At 41.4% G+C, this 24,852-nt stretch overlaps 2 protein-coding genes across 2 annotated transcripts; both read right to left on the minus strand.

The window, feature by feature from the left end:
• Positions 1–263: 263 nt before the first annotated feature.
• atic (5-aminoimidazole-4-carboxamide ribonucleotide formyltransferase/IMP cyclohydrolase) lies at positions 264–7,962 on the minus strand. Its single transcript, XM_046391473.1, has 15 exons — positions 7,796–7,962; positions 7,461–7,587; positions 7,174–7,317; positions 4,976–5,064; positions 4,744–4,895; positions 3,325–3,481; positions 2,567–2,692; positions 2,370–2,477; positions 2,199–2,284; positions 2,027–2,116; positions 1,784–1,909; positions 1,574–1,666; positions 1,124–1,306; positions 836–991; positions 264–621 (listed from the first exon to the last, which is right to left on the minus strand). Exons 1-15 carry the CDS (start codon positions 7,812–7,814, stop codon positions 502–504), a joined length of 1,776 nt encoding a protein of 591 aa, XP_046247429.1. The 5' UTR covers positions 7,815–7,962; the 3' UTR covers positions 264–501.
• Positions 7,963–12,498: 4,536 nt separating this feature from the next.
• Positions 12,499–17,261, minus strand: mnx2b (motor neuron and pancreas homeobox 2b). Its single transcript, XM_046391486.1, has 3 exons — positions 15,538–17,261; positions 14,061–14,221; positions 12,499–12,920 (listed from the first exon to the last, which is right to left on the minus strand). Exons 1-3 carry the CDS (start codon positions 15,953–15,955, stop codon positions 12,522–12,524), a joined length of 978 nt encoding a protein of 325 aa, XP_046247442.1. The 5' UTR covers positions 15,956–17,261; the 3' UTR covers positions 12,499–12,521.
• Positions 17,262–24,852: the final 7,591 nt, after the last annotated feature.

Genomic DNA, 24,852 nt, shown 5'->3' on the forward strand with positions numbered 1-24,852 from the left:
TTCAGTCATGCTCGCAGAGCCGTGAGCATGACTGAAGACTCGGTCTCGTTTTTAGCTGCATGCTAACATGATCACAGTGATGATGCCGAGGCGTTGATGTTCAGTAGGTAAAACGTTCCTCACATTTGTTCGGTTTAGTTCACGTAAGCCATGAGGCAACAGAGAGACTGGTTCTCTATAGGGCTGATTTAATGACAACGAACTGAACTGAAGTGAATAATAATTGCTAACATGGCTAAAAAAATGGACAAACTAGACTGGACTCTTATTAACAGTTTATTTCATGATGAATTGTGAATGACAGTTGCTGTATGTCTCTAATGTTAGGACCACACATCAGCAGTGCAATTAGTGTTACAAAACAGCACGCTGGTCACTTCTACACTTCAGCATGATGAGGGCAGGAATGTTCCAAGTATGAGCAATGGCAGAGCAAGTTCTCTACTCCATAATAATGCAAAGCTGTGAGTAGGAAGAACACCTAGAAAAGTGTAGAGGCGCTCAGTGGTGGAAGAGCCGCAGGCTGGTGTGCACCAGAGTGATGCCATGCTCGTTACAGGCATTAATCACAACCGCATCAGCAGCAGAGCCCGCTGGAGCTGCGATGTACTCAACACCACTCTGCAGACGGGCATACAGAGGGAAGACATGTAAGTAAAGACGGTCGGAAAGATTGTCAGCACGCTGCTGTTTTCAGAGATGTTATTGTTTACAAACTAGTACTGACATTTCTGTCAGCAGGTGTTTGCAGGCCATTCCCATGCAATTTCTTTAAATAAAAAAATAGTGCATACAGTGTGAGCCGACGTTTTTGTGAAAGGTGTGTTCTACTTACCCGTTTGGCACGATCGATGTTATCTCTGAAGGGGAAGAAGGCGTCAGAGCTGACAGCCACACCCTGCAGGGAGCTGATCCAGTTCTTCTTTTCAGTCTCTGACAGAAGCTCAGGCACCTCTTCAAACATCGACTTCCAAACTGCCAAGTCTGGGCCCTGACAACACGAAACACAGGAGTTTTCATTCACATGACATTGCATGACATCTTTTTCTGTGACTGAAATTCTCCACTGTAAATGCTAAACATTCAGGACAGTGGATGCTGCTTATCATCGTTACCCACTTACCTCTCCAATGGTGTCGCTCACATACTGGTCTATAGCGTTGGCCATCTCCGCTCGCTTCACACCACTGCGAAACTTCATGTTCAGGACACGAGGGTGGTGTCTCAGCCACCAGTTATCGGCTTTGTCACCTGCCAGACGTGTGCAGTGGATACGAGACTGCTGACCTGCGCCGATACCGACAACCTGTAAAACACAGGCGAGAGAAAAACGTTTGAAGAAAGAAAAAGAAGAAAAGCGTTCATCCAGATTCCTTCCTTTTCTAAACTAATTATGGATCCTTACAAAGTACACTGGTTAACATGTGTGACCAAAGAGTCACACAGTGAGAAAACATAAATCATGGACAGCAACATTTTTCTGCATCAAGACGCGTTAACTCACTGTAACCCTTGAATCAAATTGCGAGGTGCCTGAGGTTCCCACCCGTGCCTTTTAGCTGCCGGTTCTCACCTGACCGTCTTTAGCGTAGCACACAGAGTTAGACTGAGTGTACTTGACTGCGACTGTGGCCACCGTGAGGTCTCGCACAGCTTCGTCAGAGAGCTTGTGGACACAGAAATAATCAAATGGTGAATACTTCAGATGCCTCTGAGCTAACAGTGGAGGAACAATTAAGGACAAATCAGGACGAGCCCAAAATACATTAAAGTAAATACTCACTGAGCCCTCGGACACAACGTTGCTGAAGAATTCCTTGTCGATGAGCCCTCCGTTCCTCTTTTGTTTGAGATAGAGACCAAACAACACTCTCACCTCAGTCTCATCAGGCTCATAGTCTGGATCCATCTGGGACAAAGACACAGGTTGTTAGCCGAACAGATAATTTAGCTTAGCTCTCATGTTAATCATCCTTATTCAAACACAAAGAAGTATGATTGATTGATTGATTGATTAATCCCTCACCTGAAGCACACAGTAGTTGCCATTCTTCTTTTTGGAGAGGATCTTGAGTGCCTCCTCATCGTAACCAGGAGCAATGATACCATCTGACACCTGAGAGCAAATTGAATCATTGTTAAGCAAAAGAAATAAACCTAATTTTTGTCTGTACTTGTTCTTTGACACAAGATTTTACCTCTCTTGATATAATCTTGGCAGTGGGAACATCACACACATCTGACAAAGCAATAAAGTCTCCAAAAGAAGACATCCTGTCTGAACCTGGGGGTGTAGGAGTTAACATGACTCAGTGTAAAAAGACACAACATACTCCAGATTATCTGCTATATGACTGATCGTTAGTGACCTCTTGCCCTGGCGTAGGCTGTGGCCAGCGGGGTGAGATCCTTCAGCATGTCATGCACCATGCATACTTTGGCTTCCTCTTCAGTCAGAGGAACTCCAACTGCAGCTCCTTCAAATGAAAGGTGAAGAGAGTCATTTTCACACTAAAGGCACTTAAACCCTGTAAAGACTGTCTGTGTGTGTGTCTTTTGATCTTACCAGCAGGGCTGACATGTTTGAAGGAAGTGGCAGCAGCCATGCCGAGGGCGCTCTTCAACTCTCTGACCAGCTGCCAGGCGTTCAGAGCGTCACACAGGTTGATGAAGCCGGGGGAACCGTTGACCACTGAGAGAAAGCAGCGACAGGAACGGAAGGAAAAAACAAAATGAATGATATTTAAGAATAAATTAACAACAGCTCTCAAAAAACACCTAAAGTCACAGAATTATCTCTCCTCTTCTCACACATGGGATGGTTTTTCTTTTATTATCTGCTCTCCACTGTGGTAATGTGAGGCTGGAGGTCCTGTTAATACCTGACACCGACATGTGGCTCAGGTGGTCCAATCACAAGCAGACAGCTGTGTGCACAGGTGTGAATGCACCCAAGACGCAACGAGAACCGATCACTCAGACCACATTTGGAGGTGGTGTGGGATGCATATGGCCACTTTTTCTTATTAGTCTGTGCACAAACGTATTCCGAGCTACACTGAAGGACCGCCAACTCAACCCACGTCTTCTGTAAGCACGCACAAAACACACCGATTTCCATTTAGTTCACAGCAAATACAAAGTTATCCTAAGTTGTTTGTTCTCTTACCTGCCAAGATAAGCAGCAGGTGTTGGTGGATGCATTGTCTGTTTTGACTAATTTCACCACTGAACCAGTAACCGCAATATCACCCACTGAGATCTGTTCCAAAAGGGCCACTCGACACGCACGTGGCATAACAATGGCTTGTGATGTGGGCCTACCTTTGAGGGGGAGGGCTGGGCGCAAGGTGTAGAGTTGGGCGGGTGCTTGGTGAGGATTCATGCCATAGCGCAGAGGCAGCTGGGAAACACCACGGCTGTACTGTCCACGAAAGTAGTCCGATATGGCCTCATCGTACTGTGCTGTGTGTGTGAAGGCCTGAAGAGCAAATCACACAAAATATGATGAGAGAAAAAAAATAAATAAAAAAACAAAACACAGAAATACATCACCTAATGTGGGCCAAAGGCAGCGTTACAGACCAGACAAACGATTTATCACGGCAATTAGCAACTTAACACACGGTCGAGACAGTTTGGGCTGACACCATCAGGAAAGTTCACGGGTCATCAGATGTTAAACTCTGTAACTTTAACCTCAATGTCAACACTTGTGATAAAAAGCCCACACTGGACTTTGCTTAGAGCTGAGGGTCACTGCAAGACTAACACAACAAAAACCGAACAAGTGAGCACATCCACGAGATAACATCAGTGACACAATTTGGTGACTATGAAGGCACCTAAACAAAGAGAGATGATCAACATATTCACTATATTGGCTAACTTCTTACCCAGAAACCTGCTGGCTTGGACACCTGATGTAGATGTGAGTAGGATATCAAAGGCAGCTCACAGCAACACACAATTTAAGTCCTCACAACTTTGATAAAAGTGGCAGTTTTTTTAAGGTTTCAGCTCAGGATTATAACAGAGCCAATCAGGAAATGATATGTACCAGTTTTTCATTTATAGTCTGGAAAATACGGTATTTAACCAGAGTCAACAGGTTTAAGAGTTAATGTTACGACTGCACATTGTAAAGCAGAACTGCAACTACTGTTTTCGTTAGGTTAATGTGACAGTTGTTCCCTCAATCGATTATTTGGTCTGTGATTTGTCAGAAAATGCTGATCATGATTTTCCAAAGATAAAGTTGAAAAATTCAAACAATGTTTTTTTTGTTGTTGTTGTTTTTTTGTTTTTTTTTTTAAATCAGCCCAACATAAAATAAGTTAAAACTAACATATTTTTGATGATCAATTATCAGAACGGTTGCAGATTCATTTTCTGTTGATCGTCTAATCATTTCAGCTCTAAAGTAACGGCTTGAAATTATACATGAACATCACATTACAAAGACATAAATGGCTTTTAGGACACTTATGTACTTTGAGCTCATAAACGTATATTTTCACAGCCTCAAAAAGACCCAACATATCTTAAAGTAAAGCTACACTGGGAAAGGAGGAAAAAAGTATTTCTTGTACGTGGATGTGCTCCAGGAAGTATGCAGTACTCAACAGTAGCCCCCCTGAATGTGCCAGTTTTGTGCAAATAACCAAATAAATAAAACCAAACAAAACAAAACAAACAAAAAACCAAATAAAACTGTGGTGAAAAAGAAAACCGTCGTGTTACTTTGAGGGCAAGAGTCCTGCGTGTTTCCATGGTTGTATCTTTGTCTCCTGAACTCTCCATCTCCTTGGCAACCACCGAGTAGTCAGCAGGATCACACACTATGGTGACCCGAGCATGATTCTTGGCCGCTGCCCTCAACAGAGTTACGCCACCTATTGAAAAAGGACAAACAAAGCCCTTCTTTAGCTCAATACTGTGAAAGTACACGCGCCTCATCTGCACCTCAACTCACCGATGTCGATCTGCTCCACGGCATCTTCCACCGTAACGCTCGGGTTTGAGACGGTCTTCACAAACGGGTAGAGGTTGCACACCACCACTCTTCAAAACAGCAAACACAGAATAAATGACTCTTCAAAAAGACCATCACGCATACAACGATGGACAACACGGCGACCATTTAGGACGGCTTTTCTAATTTGAACCATGTGATGCCAGCGTGCGAAAACAGTTAACATTCAGGCCCCAATTTAAAACTGCAAAGGCTCAGCCGTAAGAAATGCATTTCTTGTGATTTTAGCTTTCACAATGTGCAAAACCATATATATATTTATATACATACATACATACATATATATATATATATGTGTGTACACAAAGATCAGAAAGAACACGTGAGGTATCGTGCACACGGATCCTCATATGCTCAAATTTACAAAATTAAATTCAGTCACGGCTTATTTCGAGACATAACACTGGGCCCTTTGCAGAGTTGTGTTCAAGGACCTCAGGACAATCTGCTCGAATGACTCAAATTTAATCACAGTTTGCTTTCAACTGTTTTGATCCTCTAACGTGGAATAAATGGCAGGATTTTCTATCCCTATATCTAGAGCGACAATTATTTTCTGTAACCAAACTGTTAATTATGTTTTCAATTAAGGCTTCTTTCTAAAATATTTAACATTTAAAAATAGTGAAAAGTCTACATCACACATGATGTCTTCTCATGTGATTTTTGCCCAACAAACAGCCCAAAAGTCAAAGTCAAAGTGTACTTTATTGTCAAAAATCTATGTAACAGGGGTTAGCACAGAAAATTGAAATTGCGTTTGACCAGTCTCCAATGTGCAGTTAAAAACTAAACATGTAGGTAAGACAGTGACAATAATTACACACACACCCATACACCCAAACAAACACACACAGTGTGCAGTAACAAGACAACATACTGATACAAACATGTACAATAAATACACACAGTCACAGCAGCAGAAGTAGTCAATGGACATACAGGTATGTGCAGTAGTGTAGATGCAGTATGTAAGGTGCGAAGAGTAAAGTGCGAGTGACATGTCATGAAATGTTCATGGAGTGTTCGTCAGTGTGTTGATGAGTCTGATGGCTTGTGGAAAGAAGCTGTTTCTCAGTCTGCCTGTGCGGCAGGCATGTTGCGGTGGCGCCTCCCTGATGGTAGCAGGGAGAACAGTTTATGTGCTGGGTGAGTGGGGTCTTTGATGATGGTCATTGCTCTTCATATTAAACCAAGATATTAAACTTAGATATTAAACTTATTAAACTTAAACCAAGATATTAAACTTAAAGAAACCAGCAAGTGTTTATTTTTTAAATAAATTACTTAATTGATCAATCAGCTATCACAGCTGTTGTTAATTTATCCATTAGTTAAGCAACAACAAATTAATTATAACCAAACAACCACAATTCACCTTAAACACTGCAACTGGTACAACAGGCTTTTTTCGGTTATGTTTTTAACTAATTGGATTTTTCAAGTTGTCACTTTACAACAAAAGTCTCTGAGTGTCTTTCTATTTTTTTTTTTTTTTTAATCTTTAACCAACATTTTCAACATTGTTGTTTACATCTCTAGTTTCTTAGTTCTTCTTATATTCCTGCTGTATAAGTACCTGAACTATCTGCTTTCATTGTGCTCCCCTGTAAAAACATCAGCTATCCTCCACTGTGAGCTTCATACTAATTCTTCCATCCTAATCAGATGATCCATTCAACCTCCGCTCTTCATCACATGCACACAAAGCGGACAAACAAAGCAGTTGAACCGTGTGATAAGGAGACACAAAGAAACAGATTCTCCTCTCAAGCCGCACTCTGTCTTCATCAGGCCTTAATCAAGTGTGCACTTTAATTCTGCACTGACGCCACGGTGAAACCTCTTATCACATTCTTCAAGCCCTAAACAAAGTCACAAGATGAGCGTTTAGCAGCAACTGCAGTTTTCCAATTAACCAGCTGCTAAATCAACCACACATGACCAAACTCTAACTAACCACACTGACTTGTGATGGGCCTGGTAGCCAAAAATCAGACAAACTCACTGACTCCGCTGGACTTTGTAGAGATAGTTTTCCCAACACATCTGTCGTTTTCGTATTGCATTTTAAAATAAGAATCTGTGCGTGTTTGAACGTTTTGCATTTTACCAGTGGTTTGGCGTGCTTCTCTCACCTGACCAGGCTGTAGCCCAGCTTCTCCATGTCGGCTGTGTCAGTGGGAGTCTTCCTGGCCAGGATGCCTCCATGGACAGCAGGGTGCAGGGTCTTCACTCGGCCTCCCAGCATCTCAGGATGTCCAGTCAGCTCGGACACGTCCCTGCCACACAGCAGAGACACTGACGGGTTAACATGAAGCCATTGTAGCTACAAGATTTGGGGAAATCTAGCGGGTGAGGGAGGGGGACAAAGACAACTGCACTCGATTTCACTGTTACAGTTAAGCCTAACTTCAGCGCCCACCTGACAGCCAGTCCCGCATCACGCAGGGCTTTGGCGGTGCCACCTGAGGCGACCAGAGACAGCCCCACATCCACCAGCCTTTTGGCGAAGTCCAGCAGTCCAGTTTTGTCTGACACACTCAAAAGTGCTGAGAGGAGACAGAAACAGGAGACTTAACAGATACTCTCACTCATTTGTTGAGGACACGAGAAGTAAGGGTTTGGTGTTAGCTTGGTACCGCTGACCACGTTGGCTAATGTTAGCCAGAGTTAGCATCCTGCATGTCGCAGGACAAAACTTTTTAGCGGCGGTGAATTAATCAAACATGAAGCAAAAGAGGACAAAAAACCTCTTACCGAGCTCTGAGGAGGCCATGTTCACAGTCACGATGTCAGTCCGCAGTCCGTGTGGATGTCCGCCGCGTTTCTGCTCAGCCTGACTAGCAAATACAGCACAGTAAGTTTGAGGAGGCTGACACACAAACCGACAGGATGCTCGCGACTTGGTCACGCGTTTCAAAAGTGGAGAAGACTCACCGTGCTGAGATCATCGGACCGCCCCGGACTCACGAGCGCACCCAGGAGAGCCGCGCGGCGCACAAAATGCGCATTTTCATCCGCTAAAAGGAGCGCAGAGCAGCCGTGAAGCGACCAAAGTCGTGTGTTAAGGTCGTGCAGCAGCAACAACAACAACAACAACAACAATAAAAGTTACAGCCTGTCCTGGCTCCTAACCGGAACCACTTTTAATTTAATACCTTTAACTGAGCACAGTCTAAAATAGCCTGTGGCAATTTAAGTACTTACACAGACATCCGTCTTTTTTATGTGTATGCTGTACTCATCCAATCTCTGCTACAATTTAGGTCAAGTTGGACAGACAAGGTGTCTTCTTTCATGTGGCCACAAGAGGGCAATCATGAGCCTGGCTGGTGCACGTGTGAACGTCTCGTTTCTCCTGAAGGTTTTTTGGTGACATTCAGATAAAAATTTCATATTCGGGCTCCATATTGTTTCTGCACTTTGACGTGGTGAACTTTAATGATAACATAATCTGAAATGAATTGTACACGCAGAGGCTCTGTGGTTTGAACTTTTGAAGTTTTTCTTTCTATATTTTATTTTTCTTTAGCCGCTCTTATTCATCCCTATCAAAAATGTCATGATAAATAACATATTTTAAAAAATAAATAGATTGATTGATCCAATTGATTTGGCTTTCAGTAAACAAAACAAGTCTTCTTCTGTAGTTTTCTTTTGTTTGATGCAGGTTAAATCTCATGGCTGAACTGTAAGGTTACGTCGACACCACGAAGGCCTTCTAACACCTGTAACACGTGTTTCCTGCGACCATAAATGACGCTCATGAATGCAACCCAACCACCACGGCTTTTCAATAAACTTTACTGGCGAGAAAAATAAAACCGGTGCCTTTTTTCCGCGCTTTAGAACAGCGTTTTAAGTCGGACAGATGTGAATTTATTGGGCCCCGTCACTCACACCGACTCGCCCATTAGTTAAGTGACAGGACAGGGCCCGGGGAAACCTGCACCAATACGTGTGATTACTCTAAAAGATCGCGCAATCTGTTCATATTTACGTAATGAGGACGACATTTTGCTGATTGATTAAACTACAGGGTGTAAATATTTTAAGGCCTCTCTGATTTATAATCCAGCGGAGCGAAAAAAAAAACAGAGGCCGATTTATTTGTCTAACTTTATGAAAATGGGGGTTTCTGGTAAGCGCTCCGTGTTTGAGGGCCGAGCTGACGTCTCGGAGTGGGGGAGGGAGGGAGGGAAGGCTGACGTGAGTGATTCAATAGACAGTGAAACATTTTTTATAGAAAGACACAGGCTCACTATGCGTTATTGGTTAAAAATAAAGGACACAGGCAGGAAGGCCGTCAGCACTTTAGTTTGAGAAAGCTGACAGCATTATCAGCAGTAACTAATTTACGCAGGGATTTTTTAATCAACATGACTGGTGTATTCAGATTAAATTAGAAGAGAAACAGAATCAATGACCTCCATATATTGCTCCACTGCCTTATCAATTAGCTGTGATTTTTTGTACTGTGTCAGGGGCCTGTGTCATAAAACGGGCCAAATGGCATTTGTCACAGAGCTGACAAGTCACACAACTAAATGAGCTCCTATTGATTCGCATGATTTTTCATCAGCCAAATTAAAAGCTGCAGTTTGATGGAGGTTCAGCCTGCAGGCTTGTAATGTATTCTCTTCTCCCTCCCCGTTAAATCAAAAAAGTTCAATCAAAACTCCTCTGAAGTCCTTTAAGTTAAATATGTGACTGGTCACGTTAATCTTGGTGACTGGAACGGGTTGCTCCACGCTGCTGCTTGGGTTTGCAGCTTCAGATTGATTATCGGTTATTGATAGGCCTTGAGCAGGTTGGTTAAAGCCGTGAGGTCACATAAATGACTGCATGTTTCGCTCTGAAAGTGCAAACAAAGGCACTCCAGAGCGACCCTCGCTGTTCGAGGGTGAATGTCAGCTGTATGGCCACTGAAAAGGTCACATTGTTTAGACAGTGTTAACCTGTGTTAACAGTTTGACCAGTTTGCATAAACACCTGCTCCAAAAACCACAGCTAACATTTGCGTTGTCCTTCAAATAAGCAACAGAATCGTGTGCAAATTTGTGACTTTTTGTGATTAAGACAGAAGAACAGAAGCTTATATTTGTTGAATTTTCTTTGCATCAGACTTGATGGAAGAAATAAGACTGACATTCAAATGAAGAAGAAATGTCAGCAATACGCACACAGTCACAAATGTGAGTGGATGATTCTCCATATACACCTGATGGCATGTTAAACCCAAATCACAACGCCTCATTGTATTGTCCAAGTGTTCAGATAACAAAGCCATTAAAAACTATATTGACTGTATTAGTAGTATTCGTTTGGTGGCCATTCGGCTGTGATTAATATCTGACAGAGACAATTAGGACTACACTTGACAGAATAAAGAAACAGTAATCACAAAAAGCCTGTGAAATGCGATGTTTTCATTCTGCTTTCTCATTATTATATATTGAGATTTGGAAGCCATACAATCTGGACGTTAGGCCTGCTTCTGTGGTACAGACTCCATTAATCACTACTTTATGACATTAACGCCATATGTCTTAAAAAAAAAGATTTCTGAAAAACACACATTTCATTATAATTCCTCTGAGAGCCTTATCAGTTCCTTGTTGTTTTTGAGCAGAATATATGATTCGTCTTGTCGCCTGTGCAGTAAAACTCCCATCAGTGTTTAAAGGCACAACTTCCAATCAGCCCAACAGGCCCTGCGTCTTTTGTGTCTGTCCAGCCAGTTAAGAATGCATTTAATCACTATATAAACATGTGACTGTGGCCTGAGAAGGGGTTAAGTGACACCAGGCTGCATGTCCTCAGATCTGCTCTTTAATCACCACCCTTACATGGCTGCCCAATAAAAACGACCCGCCGCAGTTACACACACTCATCATGCTGTTGCTCTTGGAAATTAAAAAGGGCCCGTGTGACATCACCATCGGGCTTTTGATTGCTTTACTTCCTCTTCATTAACTTAATTATTTGGCTATCAGTAAACCCCACCGAGTAATTAATATCTGAGAGCCTTCGTAATAAATTAAAACTGGGAACTGAGAATTATTTTTGCTTTGCTTTGCTAGCAGACGCAACGCGGCGGACTAACAGGAAGAGGTTTTCAGTGAGGTCTGTCCACCACTTTGACTGAAATAGTTCAACAATACTGAACAGATTGCCATTAAAATTTTGTGCACATATTCATGTTCCCCAGAAGATGAGTCTTACAGCCCTTTGCGATCCTCTGAGCTTTCCTGTAGCGCCACCAGCAGGCATTCGATGCTCTGCCATGAAATTAGTATAGATACTTTAACATTCCTGTTCAAGATGAATTGTAATCTTGTCGGTGATCATCAGACTCTTTATCTAGCTCCATCAGATGAAAATGTCTTGGTTCATGTGCAAACAAACAACACCGTTCTTGTGTTTAGTGCTGATTAGCAAATGTTAGCATGCTAAGACGCTAAACTGAGAAGGTGAACGCGGTAAACATTATAACTGCCAGACTACTAGCATGTTGGCAATGCTAACGTTTGTTAACGTTTAGCTGTGTGGACTCCTACAGTTGTTCATTCTTCTGCTTCTTCACCTGAAATTTCAGGAATATTTCAAGAACAGCATGACAACCTCACGCAACTTGCTAAAAAAAAAAGGTTCAGTTTGACTTTCAGGTCAGTTGGAGCTGGTCTAATGTCACGCTGGCTGCCATCTGTGATCACGTTTAATGGGACACATTGATCAGGAAGCATTGATTAAAAATTCATTCATTTTCAGCTCTTCTTTTTATTTTTTGCAGTCTTTTTTTGTTTTTTTTTTTTAATTTCACAGTTACACCACAAACAAGTTTCAGATAAATACATGGAAGATTCATTTTGGCAATCATTCAAATAAATTAAGTTAATTTACATGTAAGTGACAAGAACAAATTCATAAACATTATCAAGAACCAGAAAAGCATCATTATACACGTAAAATTCACAAAAGTAAATGGAATACATGAGTTGTTTGTTTTAGTCTCACAACTTGTTAAATTTGTCTATTTTTGTTTTTTATTTTTTTGTCTTCATGATGCATTGGAGGCTGCGCCTTCCATACATTCTCACGCTGTCTGAATGCATCACAGTTCACTTATCTCACTTCACATCGCTGGGTGGAGCTCTGGCTGTCAGCAGATGGAGCAAGAACAAGGTGACCAGAAGGTGATCTGGCGGATGCCCATGAAAAACAGCTAAATTTCAAGGAGGAAATGAGCCCCCCTTTTTTCCCCCCAGCATGCTACAAAATGTACTCAGAGATCATTTTATTCACGGGTAGTTTATACAGTATATTTGTGTCATAATCCTGTGTGTTTGGGCAGCTGTTTGAATCATTAGTGAGTCCAACAAATGTCCTGATTGGAGTGCGTAAAGACTCACAGAGCAAATGAGACAAAGGTCTTAAAGTTTGTCTTCTCTGGTGTCCCAGTGTAATGTCTCTGAGTGTCTTATCACAGTCCTGCCCCAATCTTTCTGTCACCTCCTCCCACTTGCACCCCCTCCAGCTCGTCATCAGAGAAAGGGCTGTGGGGATTGTAGTCAACCTCGGTGTTACGCTGCAAGTAGTCCGTGGAGCGTGGCATCCCAACAGGAAAACCATGCTGGGCTTCCTCCCCTTCCTCCTCTTCCTCCTCCTCCTCCTCCTCCTCTTCTCCATCGTCCAAATCAAGATCTGTCCCCCTGTCGTCTGGATTCACTGCTCGTTTGCACTCATCGGATTTGTCGGTGGCCGTTTTCCCTCCGCCGCGTAGCCGCTGTGCCTCAGACGGGGCCGAGGCCGAGGTGGCCTGCTCCTTCGCCTTCCGGCTGCGTTTCCACTTCATCCTTCGATTTTGGAACCAGATCTTGACCTGCCCAGAGATGACAGAGCAAAGAAAATGTGTTCAATCGCTTTCAGGAAACATAGCAGAGAGTTTGTCTGAATGGATTTAAATACATATTGTTTATTATTTACTATCTGCAGCTCTAGCACAGAAGTCATTCTAAAAACTTTCTGATTTTTTTAAAAATATTTCTCTCTATACATGCTAGTCTTGGAAAAGGGATGTTTTTTTTTGTTACTGTCTTGCTTTTCCAATTGTATAAATCTGCGAGATTAAATAAACTTTGACTTGTCTTTAATAATACCGAATAAAATAACTGTGGATCTTAATGTTCGTTTTTTTCCCCCCGTTGACAGTAAAAAAGGAAATAACTCACTTTCAAAGGTCAAATCAGATTCAAGAAAACGATCTTAAGACAACATACAAATAAACAGACAGTACGAATTCTCTTCACAAACCTTCTGGCAGAATTCATGAAGAAATACACAATGAAAATAGAAACACAAAACAGAAATAAAATCCCGTCTCCTGTTGCAGATTTATCATCACAAAAGTAAAGAAATGCGTTCTTCCTCTTTGTCAAATCCAAACATGAGATGACTTTTTAGCACAGCAGTCACATTTTTTTGGAGCAATTAATCAGTTTTTAAACCAGATACAATGCGGCTTTCCAGAATGATTTTAATGCAATGGCTCCTATTCTGTACACATGGATTATAATTTGACTGTTGGGGTTTTTTTTTTAAGGTGTCATTTTTTTGTACCTGATTGCTTAGAAATGCCCTCCTGAATTCATGGTCACGTTTCAGTTGGGTGGCATATTTTGTGTTATTTGTTTAATTTTGCTTGACTGTAACTCATATTTGTTGGCGCTGAAAATTTAGATTTTTGATTTCAGTTCTGCTTTCGAGGTTACATAAAGAATAAATAATAAAACAAAATAAATAAATTAAAAGTCTGTTACTTATCCTACTGGATGAGTGTGCTGTGGTTGGCCTGTAGCTGCAGTTGGTTTTCACTTTGAGACGAGATGAACAAGAATATTATCATTACGTGTCAGGCCCATCAGTAAACTTCGTCTTGGAGTATTCATTACTCGACTCATTCTTACTTCTGTGAACTTTACTTTGAAATGAACCCGCTGGCTCGTGGACTGGTCTCTCTCACCTGTGTTTCAGTCAGCATGAGCGAGGTGGCCACTTCGAAGCGCTTGGGTCTGGACAGGTACTTGTTGAGTTTAAACTGGTTCTCCAGCTCCAGCAGCTGCTGACTGGTGAAAGCGGTGCGGGGCCTCCGACACTTTCCCAACAGACCAGACTGAGGGCCAGCTGGAGGAGAAAGAGCAAAGTTATCAGTCGCTGGCTTCATGTAAGTAAGATGAGTACAGTGGCAACTTGTCTCTTATTTGATATCAACAAAACCTCACTGATTCACGTTTTAGTTGAGTTTTTAATACATGATTGTTGACAGTTCCACTAAAATGTATTTTGAAATATCTGGCTTTCAGTGAGAATTCAAGTCAAAAATGTGCCTGAAATATTTGGCCAGTAACTGCCTCCATAGTTTTATTTATATAACACCAAGGACATAGGAAGTTCAATGTAATTTTGTGGGTGGGAACAGACACACATATGCCCGCACTCGCTGGCCATCATTAACTGTAATAGCTTTACTCCAGTTTATTGTTGACGGGGGGACAAGGCAGAAGCGGGTGCAGGGGCCATAAAAACACAGGCATGCCATTAACTTAATGAAAATTCAATGAAGGCTTTTGGGATTTTATTGATGAACTACAGAACGTTTTAGGTGTTTGTTTATAGTTTCTTCATCACACAAAGACAATTTTCATCCGGTTGGCGTTTATAGAGAAATGAATGGGCCAAAATTAAAATATGACACAGATAAGCAGTAAAGTGAGCCCAGAGCAGCTACTGAACGGGACAATGTCTGGCTAATATTAACACAAAATATATCAAGATCTCCAGAATTATGTTGATTAAAATAACCTATTAAGCATGTCTTAAGAAAAAACAAAATCAGGATATGAAAACTTTATTATACTGGCTGTGTATTTATGCTTTTTCAGTTTGAACAAAGAAAATTTCTTGTTTCTGTCTGATCTCACAGGACATAATCCAAATTACCTTTATACTATTATTTAAAAAAGGACAAATCATCTGTATCATGCCTGCTAATCTATTGATATTATTTAAATACTAAATTAATGGGATAACTTTGATAATTCTGAAAATGAAAACCACAAATAAATAAATAACAATAACAAAGAAGGAGCTCGGTTATCATGCGATGATTAATTAGTAATAATTAATACCTTTTAAATAACTGCACACAATAATTGGAACAACTACAACAATGATAACAATAATAATCAAGATAATAACGAAAGTTCGTTTTACAACCGGTGTTTGTTCTCACTGACTTTACGATACTTCAGCGGCTCTTTAAGTCAAACCACCTGATTAAATCCTCTCCCTGTAAAACTGATAACAGAAAACGGTCCAGAACTGACAGACTCGGATCTGTCCTTGACTTTGAACAGTTTTGGACCTGTTAATTCATTCCGGTCATTTGGCCTTTGAGCTTTACAAAAAAAAAAGGCCTAAAATAATCTTATCATACTTACAGCTGTAGTCTGGCAGTCGTGGCATCATGATCCCAGCCCGGATCCAGTGTTCCAGTGGCAGGGATCCCGCCATGGCAGCCGCCTTCAGGTGCTCTGGGTAGTTCTGTGGCAGTTGTGTGAAGCCGGTGTATGCGAAGGCGGGGTGCTGGCCACCCAGCGCTGATAGTGGGTACATGGGCGCAGGATACACGCCGGGAAGTGAGGCGAGTCCTGGATGCGGCAGATTTAGGATACCCGTTTTGGGGATTATTCCGGTCTGAAGGTGTGCGGCCCTCGGGGACGGGGTGTCCGCACGGCGGCAGGACACCGGGCTGCCGGCGGTGCTGTCGCTGCTCAGACCGGGGGAAAGCTCTCGGCTCCCCCGGTTGGTCTCATCCGCGAGCAGCGCGTCAATTCTGAAGTTTCTCGATTTCTCCATGACGGCTTCCCTCAGGAGGATTTTGCAGAGTCTTGCAAACAGAAACACGTCAGGTTGGCGGGTGCGCACCTGTGCCGTGCGCCAGCGCGCAGACAGCGGAACCTCGAGGAGTCACAAACTCATACGCTCTCCTTGTCTTTTCTCACAAGTTCAGGCTGGACGAATCAGCACACCTTATTTGCTATTCAAAAACGAACATTAATACATTATCAGCTTTGAACGACTGATATCCCCAGAAAACTTTTTGACAAGACTCTAAATTACTGACTGACGTTCTCATACGCATCCGTCCATCTATTTCCTTGAATTGCACCCATTCATGCCAATCTGCAACCCTGCGCCCGCCCCGGCGTTCGTCACTAACTTCACAAACAACAGAGGTGTGTGTCTGACTCCATCAGCCGTCCTTCTCCACCCCTGTCAGGCCGGTGTGAGCTGGGATTGGCTGGAAGCTGAGGCGCTCTGACGGGCCTCTAATCAGCTAATTACTCGCTCGTTTCTCCCCCCAGAAAGCGTTCAGAGTGAGGTAATGTCCAACCCTTGTCCCGCCTGCAAACACCTTCAACTGCATCAAAGTGCGGAGGTACATTAGAAGATTAGGCAATTGTATTTTCAGTATCTATCTTACTGCCAGCTCCTCGTACTGCATACTTGCAGCTACCTTGCCATAAACAAAGAATTATATGCCCCACTTTGATTGTCCAAACTAATTATCAGTGCTGCGATCATCCTCTTCCTCCTTTTCAGCAGTCTTAAGGATATTGGATACCTGTGACTGGAAGCTGAAAAAACAGCACCCACTCCAGTATTTAAATCATTAAAAACGACTTGCTTCTTTCTCACAGTAAGGTCATATTGATGCATTAAAGTTTAAGAACTACACACAAATAGCATAAAAGTGCAATGACATGATACACGGAGCTTTAAGTTAAAGGACCCTCTGCTTAAGGTGAACTATTGACAATTTAAGAGCCGATAAGGCGCATCAGATTTTAACAATATTTTATTTTGTAATTATATTACCCAGCACGAATATATAATATTGTCTCACAGACTTCTAATTCTGGTAGGGGAATAAACCTACTGAGTCTTTTATTTATTAATTATTTACTTATTGTTGGCCTATAAGCTGTCAAAAAAGATTAAATTCTGAATCAAAAAATACTGTAATCCTGAGGGTATTTCCGCCTACATGTTAAGTTAAATGCACAAAATAAAGTGATAAAGGAAATAAAAATGATCTCAGGATCTTAAGGCCCTGCATGCAGTAATGATTCATCATGTGAGAGTTTCAACGCAAAATGGCTCAAATTCACTGGTTGCAGCATCTCAAATATTAATATTTATATTATATTATATGTTTTCTTCATATAATTAAATAAAATATCAGAATTTCTGACTGCTGGTCGCACAAAAGAAAAAAAATCTAAAATGCCACCTTGAGTTCTGATGATTAATCGAGAAAATAACAAAATTAACTGCTAGTGAAATTAATCTTTAAGCCGCCAAAGACCTTCAGTAACAAAGAGCCGGAGATGTCTGTGACTTCAGCGTTGCAGTCTAATCCAAAGCGCAGCTCCAAAAAGCTCTAAATTGTGTTTATCAGGAAAGTGAAACCCATTCTGCAGATGTGAATGAAGCAGAATCAGTTCAGGACACCGACCCCCACTCCTGATATGTAATTGGCTGTTGCGCGCGCGCGCGCGTGTAGTTGACCTCCAGAAAATTGGAGCGGCCTCTCAGGTCCGCCCCTCCTCTCGCTCTCTGCCTCCCTGGACAGTGTGGCTCTATGTCTCTCACCCTCAGCTCTCTATGGGGCAGATTACCGCCTGTCTCCTGCGCTGATATACAGGTAATTTGCTCCAGGGACATCGCCGTTGCTTTCTGCCTGTTCTCTTCCACCACCAGCCCCGCCCTCCCCCTCTGCAAAGCCTCCTTCCTTTGCTTTTATGATTTGAAAGTAATTTAAACACGTAAAAAATAAAAAAAAAATAAAAAAAGTTGACAGAGACGCACAAATTAAATTGAATCGTGCCTGAAGCTGCTTCCTGTGTCATCTGCCAGCAGACTGTCGCTCTCCTTGAAGAGATCAAATAGCGCCGTGTGTGTGTGTGTGTGTGTGTGCACATAAGCAGTGATAGTCCAATGTCAGTCGTTCTATTTTGAGAAAACAGCAAAACTCCAACAAACGCTATAGATGTTACTGAGGCCGGACTACCAGCAAAACAAACAAACAAAAAAATTCCGTTTGCAGGATGGCGCCAAACTTAAATGATTAGAACTGATAAAACAAACAAGCAAGCAGGTCAGTGAGCAAGTCAGCAAATGAACAAATAATAAATAATTAAAATCTGCATTTGGGGTGTTTTTGTGACAAATGCAGGATTTGTCAGTTTGGGCTATGGAGCAGTCATGGCGGATCTGGTTCCGTGTACGCACTTGAGTCCTTCCGGGTCACTCAATATACTGATCCAAGTTACTTGAGTCCTTTGAGTCAATATCACCAAGAACCTATCGGTGAAATGCAACCCCAAAGTCCTTTTGGGTCACGCAAGTCCGAATCCGGCTCGACGGGACTCGTGACTGTAACCGAGAGCCAGTAAAATCTCAGTTACAGTCACGAGTCCTGTGGATCCGGATCTATTTGGTGCTGTGAGTCCCGCAGACTCACTCGGCTCGTTCAGTTATAGCCCGATCCAAATGATCCGGATCGGCTATGTTTCCGGCCACGCAGGAAGTTTTTATAACTCGACTGTTGGGTGCCTGAGTAGTACGAACAAGGTGGATTATAAGGAGATTATGAATAGCGCAATTTCTAACTTTGCATTTATGTGGGTTGTTAGCAGCAGGTGTAGCCAAGGACTCGACAGATCCGGGTTAAAGAAAAGGGGAATCCATGAATCTCGGTTATTTTTAGCAGCCGCATGAATTAACTGAGCGACTCAGGACTTGTACATGTCTACCATGGAGGAGAATTTTCCTGTCGGGTCACAAAGAGAAAATGTGGCTTAACGCAACTTTATTTGACGAAAAACAAAATCCCATTAAGGTCTTGCAGTTGATATGTTGAACTTCTTGTTATTAATTACACAACATATTTTCAATCAATGAAATTGCAACTAAACTGACTTGCAGTTAACCTAGAGATATTAGGGCTCCAGGACAGTTTTCCATTAGATGGTAAGCCAGTCTGGCAGTGTCCCTGAAGCTTTTTAGCCAGTTTACTGTCCAAAATAAGTGTTTATCTTTCTCACTTTCCTGAGAGCTTCAGAAGAAAAACACAAACTGGAGATACGTGACTCAGTATTTGGTAGTAAACTTTACAAATGCATCTAAGTCGAGCATTTTTAGCCATGCTTGTGGTGTGGCAGTGCTGGCTGGTCCATCACTTTGAAATACTTGAACAACTACTTGATAGACTGATATACCATTTACTTTTCATGCAGCACCATCATTAGGTCAAAATATTATACGTCCAAGGGGCCTGCTTGGGTTTATGCCCAAACGTCTTCAAAACTGATGCCATTCCTTTCAACCTCAGCTGTACTTTGTGTTTAGTCCTACTTAGCAAACGACAGCACGCTAACACGTTACGCTACAATAGTGACTGGTAAAAATTGTACTTGATAACCATCAGCAATTTAGCACGTTGGCAGTAGCATTTAGCTCAAAGCGCCGTGGTGCCTGTAAGGACATGCACTAGGGAAAAACATTTCAGAGGTCAGGGTCAGCCAGTGGACTAGCATGACTGGCTGTGTTGCTGATGCACTTCAGCAGTGTGGACGAGTCAGAGACAATAACAGCAACAAGGACTAAATCGTCAGATGAATTATTATAAAGACCTCTGAACATGAAATCAGATTTTAACACCAACCACCCTAAGCTTTTCATTGCACTTCTCTTTCTCTTCTTCACGTCCTCACTCGCTCATGCCCTCTTGAACCCTTTGCAGAACTCTTAAGTTGTAGCGCTCAACCTTCACACTGTGAGAAGACAATTGGTTCAAAGAAACCGCCGGCACTTGACGTTGCACTACAAAGCCAGAGTTTATCGACGATTTATGCGTCCGTAAACTTAGCGGCCAACAGGAGTTTACTGAAACATTAAAGAGCTTATCAGCAATTACAGGCATATTTTTCAATCATTACCACAGCTCTAAGACAGCTTGCCCTGTCCTAAAACTAATCCAGGTGCTCTCTGTGTGCTGGCCTCGTCAGCACATTATTGACTCCCACTGGCCCATTGATCTTCGCTGATTTATTTAACCTCCTGATAAGGCTCCTTCATGCTGTTGATAGATGAGAAAGTTCAGGAGCTGAAATGAAACAAATAAGAGTCTCAACACAATATTGAGAAAACATAAATGAAAACATGTATAATACGAACACAGGCTGACGGCATGAAAAACAGACCGTGAAAGATTCTTTGATTCACTACTGTAAGTTCACTTTCCAGATGTGTTAATTAATCCAGGTTCAGCTTGCTTTGATGGTGTTTGTTTGCTTGTGTGTGGACATTCCTGTGTCTGCTCTTCCTTCAGGCTTGTTGTGACACTGTCGACCAGCTCCCGTTTTCCCAGCAGGTCTGGGAAGTATGACGGCCGGACCGCAGCTGTGATAAATGACGCGGGTGCACAATGAGCTCTCTGTGAAGTGAAAATCAGCTCTCCATACTCGTGGTAATTAGACTAATTCCCACAACGTTACAGGCACGCGATAAATCAGTCCACTTTCTGCCAGACCTTGAGACCAAAATTAATGTTGTCTCATTAAGGAGATAAAGGTAATTTATTAGAGTTTTACTTCTACTTCTTGTCTCTGTACCCTGTCCACATCATTTATTAACTAATATTGAGTTTTGCCATATGACAACTAGACCAATGGATGTGAATCTCTCTCTTTTTTTTGGTCTACCTTGGCCTGTTCACGCTAATCTCTTTTTCTCTTCCATCAGATGCTATTCAGCATTTTCTGCAGGCAGCAGTAGAGAAACGTCATCATGTACTGAGCCTGGAGTTCATGTACTTGGTTGAATTTTGTTTTTGTAAAATTGCTTGTAGTTACTAGACCAGAAATGAAAATATGCTCTACATCAATAACCAAAACAATGGCTGAGCAGGATTTTGAGGTCAGCATATATAATACATTATTAAAGAACCACTCAAAATACTAAATACAGCAAAGGTAAGTAATGAAACATGATTATCTGATGAGACTATAGAGCTAGCCGTGTGGGTTACCATCTTGGAATGATGCACGGATGCTTCTCAGTCAGATTAAAGGGAGGTTTTCATTTATATTCCTGCCTACATTTTAATGATCACAACATTATTAAACGGAGTTTGTGAGCCAGGCCTTTTCGTCAAAATATTAAGGATGTGATGTCATTAAAGTCCCTGTTGGTTTAATGGTCAGGTGCTTTTGTCTGTATAGTGTATGTTTACGTTCAAGTGACAAAGCCCTCAGCTGAGACCACTGTTTGTTTCCGACTGGAAGTCAAAACTTGTTTCTTCTTACCATGACCACCATTATTGTTCACCAACCTCAACAAAGTTTGGGTTTGTAACCTAAAGCATGATCTTTAAAACGTTTTGTGCCTAAATCTAACCAACTGTACCATCATCACATCATAAAACTGGTTTATTTTCCAAAAGTGAATTATTATGGAAGGTACCGACAAATGACGTTGCTGTCAGCTCAGAAAACACTTCTGTGTGTCATTTTAAGGCTCAGTTACAAACCACACATTAATTGCTGAACAAATTCCAAATTAGTCAAAATTGGTTTAAAGTCAACTCACATTTGATCCTCTGGTGTCGGACCACGCACTTAGGATGCCACCTGGATTATTGATTCAAGTCAAACATTTACTCTGGTTTTGCGGCCCAACAGATGCTGCTGAGGCATTAAGACTGAAAAGATGCATGAAACAGCTTGTTTTTTATTTTACCTGCAATGAATTTTCAGTTGGCTGTTTGACACATTAATTGCGAGTAACAGATAAGTTTTAGTTAAAGAGTAATACTTGAAAGAAATTGAGTTAAATCTTGTGTTGTGCACGTCCAGAGGTGTTCTGATACATCTGTTGATTATAAGATGGTATTAGATCAGTTAAAACCTTGTCATATAGGAATGATCTGTCGACAACAAGCTTTAAATAGACAGCACAGTGTAGTAAGTGTACTAATTAATAGGTACTGCATGCTTTTAACTGTATGACAGTTGTGATACGTTTGATAACACCACAATAGAGGCAGAGCAATTAAAACAGCACAGGTTCAGAGTCTGCTTAAGAACTAAATTGGGAAATTCTAAGCTTACGACTCCCTGTCTCTTTCCAGACTCTCCTGTTTATTTTTTCCACACTGGAAACAAAAGCTTCCTTATAACACAATCCAGTCCAGTGTGAGTTTTATGACCATTTAATGGGTCCTTCCATCGAACGGCCCTGCCTTTTATTATCACCCATACAAGGGCCCCATTGTGCATAGACATGGGAAGATAGCAGATAAAAACACCTTATCACCCACAACAACACATCATTACTTTCACCCTGCTATCTCACTGGCTCTCTCCACCATGCATTATCTGGCCACTTATGAGGGCATTCAGAGTCATCAAGTGCTTTGAAGATCTCCGCCAGTTGACTGTTTGCTCTCTCTGTTTCTAACAATCAACTGTTTCAACTGTACAGACTGTTAGAATAATAAAACAATACAGTGTCTTCCAGTCCAATGCGAGCCGTACTTTGTGGTCCAAAATGATATTTAATGATATTTGCATCTAATTGCTACTATGGGGATGAGGGTTATTGCTCATGATAGCATGTCTTCTGTCATACTTTCTGCTGTGCGGAAATCGCCCACTGCCATTAGCGCTCAGGTAATGTCTTCTTATTGCCCAATTTATCTGTTAACACTAACCAAAGGTTACTGAGAGGAGGACTGGAAAGCAGTGAAAGCTATAAGAGCAACACATAAGCAGATATGTTTTTCAAGTAAAAAGAATTAATTAAGAAATTTAAATCTGGTCCACAGTGTTTTTCGATGTGCAGTAAGCCCTTCCATCATTTTTTACCAGCACTCAGCTAAATAATACTGTTGCTTTCACATGGGTAATGTTGGTGAGAAAATCTTTTTCAGCCTTGCAAGCTACAGTCAGTCTGGCAAACTGAAATATGACTCTGGAGATCCCATTGCTTTTCCTTTGGTGCCAGTGTTTATTTACCTTTACAATATGTTCAAGTGCTTGTGGATTCATTATTCTGTTGTGGTAAGTATGAAAAATATAGCAAATTTGAAAAAACATACACCTGCCTCACTAAACAGTCTTACCTTTGTTTAAATTTCATTTTGAGCACAAACTGTGCAGACTAAATTCGCTGTTACCATGACCCACATCTTTCTTTCATCTCCACATGCACACAGAAGATTGAAATGAAGTATAATTTTGTTAAACTTAAGATTAAGATTAAGGAGTTACTGAGTGTGAGATGTGTATGGCACACCACTGAGATAAAAAAAAAAAAAATTCAGTCAGGCTAATCTTTTAGGCAAATGAGTCCCTTTGTGGTAACGACACTTGTGCCACCTCCCATTTCTGTTAGGATGCAGTCAATATTCCAAAAAATTTAAATAAATTGACTGGTCGCTTGACTTTGTCAATAGACTAATGGAGCACAGCTCAGATTAGTCAATCTACAAAGTTGTGGCAGAGGTAAATCACAGCATTGTGGTGTATTTTAATGGCTTTCAATTGATCAAAACGTCATCAGAGGTGTGACAAAGTGTGGTCAGTCCGGCTTCTTCTGTAACAGAGCCCTGATGAAATGACAAAGCAATCAAAACACCCTAACAGAGAACCGGCCGACAGATCTCAATTAATTTACTTCCATCTTAGCATATTTTACATATGTCAAGTTAAGAAACCAAACTGAAATCAAATTTGTGTAAATCAGCTTGTCTTTCACTAACTTCACATAAAGTGTCCAGTCATGCAAGTGTTAATCCAAACATTTTGTTTTGGCAGCGAAAGTTTTGTTTGGTTTAAATATCTGACTCAGTCACTTGTCTTTCCTTCACTTCTTGTTCATTATATTTGTTCTATTTATGGCTACAAGGGTAGAGAGGTCAGGGAACTCATACCTCTCTGTCAGTGTGCTAATTGGTTTCAATAAGCTGCCCCTCCTCCCGATAAAATACATGTGCTCAATCTTTAAGGCGGCCTAAATCACTTTTAGTCAGCCTGTCACAAAAAACTGAAGAGGGACAAATTCTCCACGGGTTAAACGGGTCAAACTCTGAATGTGGAATGGAAAAACAAAGATCTGGCATGTATTGTTAGATTTTAAATAACATATCAATTAAAAAAAACAAAACAGTTATCACTAATCTAAAACTAGTTCCTAGACTGATATTTTTTAAACTGATATCAGCAAAATTCAATTGAATGGAAACAGTAAAATTACAAAAACCCTATGGGGTGCCCCTGGGGTCAATCTCAGGACTTTTTTTTCGGTTTCTTGAGGTGTCAGTATACTCCAGCTGAAGTGCTTTTTGCATGTCTGAACAGTGTCTGCACTGGAGACGCTGGGAGGGAAAGCAGGGTTTGAACTTCTCTCTCTACCTTTTTGTTGATCGCACAGCTAATATGCTTTGCGTTTAAGTTTAAATTACAGATATTTTATCTCTTATGAGCTTGTTTGAGTAATTTCAGCAATCTTCCTGTTTTAATATTCATTTTATGTTTCTAACTAACTTCAGTTTTTCACATCATTTGTTTGTTTTTTTATTTGCTTTTAGTGTTTTTGTATCGTAAAGCACTTTGAAACTATTGTTTGGAAAATAGTTAACATAAATTAAGTTGATATCCTCTTTCCACATGTCCCAAAATGATTGT

Source organism: Scatophagus argus, chromosome 1 (genome assembly GCF_020382885.2).
Source record: "Scatophagus argus isolate fScaArg1 chromosome 1, fScaArg1.pri, whole genome shotgun sequence".
Classification (NCBI taxonomy): Eukaryota; Metazoa; Chordata; class Actinopteri; family Scatophagidae; genus Scatophagus; species Scatophagus argus.

What these genes read in the sequence shown, in the direction of transcription:
- atic (XM_046391473.1), bottom strand. An exon ending in CCCAGCCCTCCCCCTCAAAG is followed by an intron (nt 2,693 to 3,324) that starts GTAGGCCCACAT and finishes GCTTTCTCTCAG; the next exon opens with TGGTCAACGGTTCCCCCGGC. An exon ending in GCTACGCTAAAGACGGTCAG is followed by an intron (nt 1,307 to 1,573) that starts GTGAGAACCGGC and finishes TGTGTTTTACAG; the next exon opens with GTTGTCGGTATCGGCGCAGG.
- mnx2b (XM_046391486.1), bottom strand. Translation starts at nt 15,955, where the DNA reads ATGGAGAAATCGAGAAACTTCAGAATTGACGCGCTGCTCGCGGATGAG. An exon ending in ACGACTGCCAGACTACAGCT is followed by an intron (nt 14,222 to 15,537) that starts GTAAGTATGATA and finishes TTTCTCCTCCAG; the next exon opens with CTGGCCCTCAGTCTGGTCTG. An exon ending in TCATGCTGACTGAAACACAG is followed by an intron (nt 12,921 to 14,060) that starts GTGAGAGAGACC and finishes ATCTCTGGGCAG; the next exon opens with GTCAAGATCTGGTTCCAAAA.